Genomic DNA, 6,000 nt, shown 5'->3' on the forward strand with positions numbered 1-6,000 from the left:
CTTCCTGCCCCCACCACCTAGGATGTCTTCCCCATTGGGCTGTGTGTCATTGATATTGTCTCTGCTTCTCTTACAGCCTCATGCTTTCTTATAAACTCTAGTGATTATCAATAAGTAACTGGTCAAAGACTAAAGGATAGAACATGAAATTGCTTGTCTAGTAAGGCAATTATCAGCTAATGGGTGTTTGCCTTCTTTAACCAAACCACAGACCAAGTGTTAACTAACAAGTTTAATCTCAGGGTCTAATGGAGGTCTCACTCCCCATATTTTTCTTTCTTCTACAAAGACTTGTCATTTAGTGATTTGTTTGGTTTGTTGACTTATTTGTGCATAAAAAGAGTTCAGATTCTTTCCACTTAACTCCTTTTATCAAGTTAAATTCTCCAGACAGAATGGAGTATGTCTGGCCTTTATCTGCATCACTGACAGTTTCCTTCAGAGTTAGTGAAGACTTTGTGCTCACTAATAAGGATACAGAAGAATAAGGAAGAAAATATCTGTGGTAAGGTTAGGGGGATCTGGCAAGGTTTATCTTCTGTGGGCATATTCTGAACTTTTATGCAACTGGAGGTTTTCACCGAAAGAAGTGAAAGAGATATTCCTAACCAAATTTGCAGTTCCAGTTCCTGTTTACATCGTTCCAGAGATTACCTCCATCACGATGCCAGAACTTCACCCAAAGTCCATGCTTTGAAGGATGCTGAGATCAAAGCATAAACAGAGTTGGTTTTATCCAAGTCCTCTCTGCTTGACTGGTAGATGGCAGTCTTGTCCCTGTGTCTTCATATGATCACCACTCTGGGCCTGTGTCCTAATCTCCTCTTCTTAGAAGGACACCAGTCGTATTTGATTAGGACTCAACCCTGACCACCTCTTTAAAGGTTTATTTCTAAATACAGTCACATTCTGAGGGACTGGAAATTAGGACTTCAACCTAGGAATTTTAGGAGGATACACTTCCACCTGTATATTAATAAAACTTTTTCAATCACGGGTACAGGATGTAAATAGCAAAAAGACTCCTGTAGTGCATGCGTGCCCCTCTTGTCAGGTTTCTAAATGTCTTTTTTTTTTCCCTTTGGCCTTAGGGAGAACCAATGCTGATGTGATGACTGCCCTGTCTCAGGGTTACCGGATGCCCCGCATGGAGAACTGCCCAGATGAGCTCTATGACATTATGAAGATGTGCTGGAAAGAAAAGGCAGAGGAGAGACCAACGTTTGATTACTTGCAGAGTGTCCTGGATGATTTCTACACAGCCACGGAAGGGCAGTATCAGCAGCAGCCTTAGCACTCAGGGTGACTTGTCCCTCCATCAGGAATGGCTGCCTCATTTGGTGAAAGAAAGTGACAGTCACTGGTTGCACCAGTTATCTCACATGCTGCGATCATTTGCCATGCCTGATTCCTGAAAGTAGAGGCTAAATTACTCAGGAAGCTCACAGTGAACATGGAAATGTATTCTGTTCTCTTGGACTAATGCCCAGCAGGATACAGCTTGGACCACACCTTAGCTGGTCACCTTGCTCTGCTACCAACATCAGAATACAACCTCTTAAGAAGAAAACACCTGTTTTCTCCAAAAGTGCTCCCACACCAACCCTGTTTACAATTGGATGTGTAAATCAAAGGTTCAGAGACCGTTGCAACAAATCCCCAGTAAAGCAGAACTATACTCATTTTTAAAAAGCATAAATAACCAGATGCATAGCCTGACATTTTGTATTTTCTTTGTGCTTTGCCTTACTTAAAAAAAAAAAAAAAATTACTAATCCAACCTGTAGATATTACAGATGAAGTCAGCAACTTAAAGATGTCTTTCCCAGACTTCAGTGTTTTTGGTTTTGTGAGGTTTCCTGCCCAGGAAATCTTAGACCTTTAAACATTTTTCTTTGATGAACGCTGATCAGATCCGAGGCCTATAGCAACCCCAAAGTAGTAGCACATGCGCTCTGAGCGCCCCCTGCAGGAGCGCCATTGACAAGCACTCACAGCAACTGAGCGGCCCATGGAATCCCAACTTCACAGAGCTGGCCCAGACCTCCCAGGGCCAAGGGGAGAACCTGGGAAACTTCTCTCTCTCTCTCTCTCTCTGTCTCTCTCTCTCTCTCTCTCTCTCTCTCTCTCTGTTATGGAGGAATATTTTTAACAGTGTAGCTTTTTCAGTTCCATGATTTCCTAAATAAAGACTTATTTGACAGTGCCCTTTGAAAAACAAAATTAAGATTTTAATCTTTGCAGAGCCTTATAGGGTTTTCTAAGACATAAGCATTTCCTTTGTTGTTTCAGATGATTTGAATATTATTTTAAGAATCAAATACTAATTTTAGTTGTACTCTAGAAAGTAAAAATGCCATATTTGGGGCTATTTTTGTGGTTAAGCAATCTTAATTGTATAAGATGTGTGTGAGACTATTTATACGTAAAGATATGAAGGAAAATAAGTGACTAAGGAAGCTCTTTGAGCAGCTGTGACAAACCACCCCAGATGTTTTGTTTACTTGATTTTTGTACTCAGCTTTGGACAGAAACTGCTGTGTCACTTCATTTCACTTATGCTGTTATGTATATACCTAATAATTCTATTTTTTTGATTTTAATATACCTGGCCCAACAACCTCTCAGGCTTTTTTTCTTGTGTTTAACATTTCAACTATTGCCATTGTAAAACTGAGTACCAGTTAGTAGGAAGGGGGGAGAGAAATAACTCCATATAAATATGTGATAAAAACTTGCAGAAGTTCTACCTCCATTCTTTGAGCATTTCAGGTTGGAGAACTGAGGAACTGACCGCTTGGATGCCTGAACATCCCATGATGGGGACCAAATAAGATGTGTCTTCAAATGGGCTTTGCGGGCACCATTAACATTTTGCATGTTTTGTTAGGTCCTGGTACCTCAGGGAAGGAATCAAATATTATACTTTTCTCTTAAGTTTTAACTTCTGTTTTTCTTCTGCGATTGTTTAAATGTCCCTTCTAAAGTATTCTAAGATTCTTCATTCACAAGTGCCATATTCACAAAGACAGAATATTATCATATTTGCACGGCTAGTCACAATGATGATTCACAATGGTAAGTTTTCTACCTATACCCAGCCTGTTCACATTTTACTTCAGAACCACATGTGATTCCCCAATATATTACATAGAGAGGAAGTTTAAAGTATCCGTAGGACAAAAAGAAGTCTCTAGAAAATTACTAAAAATTTGTCTTCACTTTGTTCTGCTTTTTACAATTTGGTAAAAAAAAAGTGACAGTAATTTTTTATTTTTATTTCTCATTTTTTATTTGGCTTTCCCTCTCAATCAAGCATTCGATTCTTTTCTCTTCTGTCAGGAGCCATCAGAGATACACACTTCCTCTTCTCAAGAAAATACTATGCAATGGAAGTAGGCAGGCTGTCCCTAGAGTTTATCAAAAGTTAATAAAAGGAGGAACTGTTTACACAGTGGATAGATCAAGATTATAATTATAAATTCATTTGCAATTCTGCTAGTGGTGCCTAATTTCCCTTTATTCTTCCCCTTGCTCTCATAAGCTACATCCGCTACAGGGGTGGTAACTGTTAAAATGTTCTTAGCACTGAAACACCAGCTTCTGATACATTCAACTGAATTAAACAAAATGCTCCTACTGCTGGGCTACCCAGCGCTTCTGATTTTAACCACTGTGTTCCATAGCCAGTTCATGAACGTTTCCTATTTCCCAGCTAAAAGCATGTCACAGATGAAATCAAACTTCCCACTTTTCCTCCTCAATGTCTCCTTTATCGGCTCCTGCCTGGTGGAACAGAGACCCCACATTTTTACTACATGAAGTTTTTAGATTAAGTGAAGCTGAGCCTTGCCATTCATGCTGATGGAAAGTAGTGAGTATAAACACATGAAGATACTTATACATCTACCAGGACTCTCTTTGGTGCTCTGGCACTTTATAAAAATTATCTCTTATACAATACACTGGAAGATCTGGCAGGCTATCTGTTTCACAACTGAGAAATAAGGTTCTTTAAAGCCACAGAAAGAATAGGTTAGCTTTGCTTCATATTGTTTTGTTGTGAAATAAAACTGGTGAAATGATTTTGGAGCAGACTCGCCCTGACTCTTGGGTGTTCTGAGTCAACAAAGGTATTACAAGATACTCCACTGGAGTCCACATAGATGTGAAGGAAAATGTTATTAAATCATTTTTGGTGTGGACAAAATGTCACACAAGAGCTAAACTCACCACTTACACTTTTAAATAATTGTAGGGACTACATTTTTTAATAAAATATTTTGATAATATTTTTGCTTTATTTCATGAAAGTATATTAAAACTGGTTAAAATTTTATCTCAGCAAATTCTAGCCTGATACATGTATAAGAAGTAAGTCTTCTGATTTGATTTCCTGTGTTCTTATGAGTACATTAAATACTTCTGGTGGAGAGCTGAAAATGTCACAGAGTTCTCAAGAGTATTTCCCTTCAGTGTGGAAATGACAAGAGCAATCTCAGTGGCCTCAACCTGTAAGTGTTAGGGAAACATTAAGAAATAATCTAGATTGAATGATGTACAATCTTAATGCAGAACTTCTAGAATCAAAAGTGGCCTTATCTATAGTACCCAAAAGCAGATGCCATGTCACAAAGCAAATAAATTATCTGTGAATTTTGTTTATTATTAGCTTTATACTATGCATGGACAATAGGTCCTTGTCTGCTACCCTTAGGGTCAGATGTGTTTTTAATTTGATTTTTAAAAATTATTGAGTTCAATCCCTGGTGCCCCCCCCCAAAAATTATTGATACAATTAATGTACTGAATATTTAGTGGCAAAATTTCAGTGAACACTAAAAACACATAATCAAATAAAACATTCCTGCAGAAAAATGCAGGAGTATTTACACTAAGTGGGATAAATGTAGCCTATAAATAGATTTAGGTCAATTTTTGTCATCAAATGAGTTCTTTAAAAATCTTTTGGCTTGTGGAGTATGTGTTTCAGAATTGTGGAATAGGGATGTAGACCTGTACCCTGACAGGTTAAAGAATGAGCGGGACCTTTTATATATCTGCAGTACATTAGATTCAAATGAAGCACATTGAGTGGGTGAGTGCTCAAAATCCATTTTAGTCTTCATTCTATTTATTTTTAATTGGTGCATTATAGTTATATGTCTAATTGGAATGAATTGTGACATATTCATACATGCACATAGCATAATTTGATCAATTTCAATAGAGTAGAGTGAGAGGCTTAGGGAAGGAGGGAAGACAAAGAGAAAGTGCTGAGGATTGAAATGAAGAAAATTATGTTATATGCATTTATGAATAGGTGAAAATGAACCCCACTAGTATGTGTAACTATAATGCACTAATAAATTTTTAAAAACCATTTTAAGCAGCTATGTTCAAAGATATAAAATATTTATGCTTCTCTTTCAGTTATTAATATAACCTGATCCAATATTGCCTTAGAGAAGTCGGGGAAATCTGGGTGTTTTAGTGGGCCCCAAGGTACCTCTGGGAGCCACGACAGTTAAGGAGTACAGTTATATGTAGTTAGAGCTCAAAAAAGCCACACACACCCAGAGATGCTCTGTCATCACATGAGGTCAGACCACACAGGGCATAACACTACCCTTGGAAAGTCACTTTGGGGTAGGTAATGGAAAGTAACTGAAGGGTCAGGGAGCCATTGAGAGCCACAGCACAGACGTTTCTTGATTCGATAGGAGGTAACAATGGAATCTTTTAAAACCATTTGCTCTGTCAAATGATTGTGTTCTGAATTGTCGTGGTAAATTTATTTTTCCAAAGCAATTGTCCCTAATTTTTTCAATCAAAATAGGTTCTCTTTGAGCTAATAATAATCATTCAATGCAATGCTTTATGAAGCCCTTCCCTGTTACAGGAATTGCAGTGGAAATGTGATGGACATGAATATTCAACCTTAAATTTTCTACTTTAAGTGACAAGTACAACAATGACATAAGGTAGAGAAAGAAAACT

The 6,000-nt window shown here is 37.9% G+C and overlaps 1 protein-coding gene across 6 annotated transcripts in view; it reads left to right on the forward strand.

Annotated features, from left to right (window-relative positions):
* The window catches only part of Lyn (LYN proto-oncogene, Src family tyrosine kinase), a 119,654-nt gene extending 116,914 nt beyond the window's left edge, over positions 1-2,740 (forward strand). For all 6 annotated transcript variants that reach the window (XM_048782915.1, XM_048782917.1, XM_015485802.2 and 3 more), the window contains one exon: positions 1,092-2,740. In XM_048782915.1, the coding sequence (XP_048638872.1) occupies positions 1,092-1,294 (203 nt within the window). In that variant the 3' untranslated portion in view covers positions 1,295-2,740. The remainder of the gene's footprint in view (positions 1-1,091) is intronic.
* Positions 2,741-6,000: the final 3,260 nt, after the last annotated feature.

This window comes from Marmota marmota, unplaced genomic scaffold, assembly GCF_001458135.2.
Source record: "Marmota marmota marmota unplaced genomic scaffold, marMar, whole genome shotgun sequence".
In the NCBI taxonomy this organism is placed as follows: domain Eukaryota; kingdom Metazoa; phylum Chordata; class Mammalia; order Rodentia; family Sciuridae; genus Marmota; species Marmota marmota.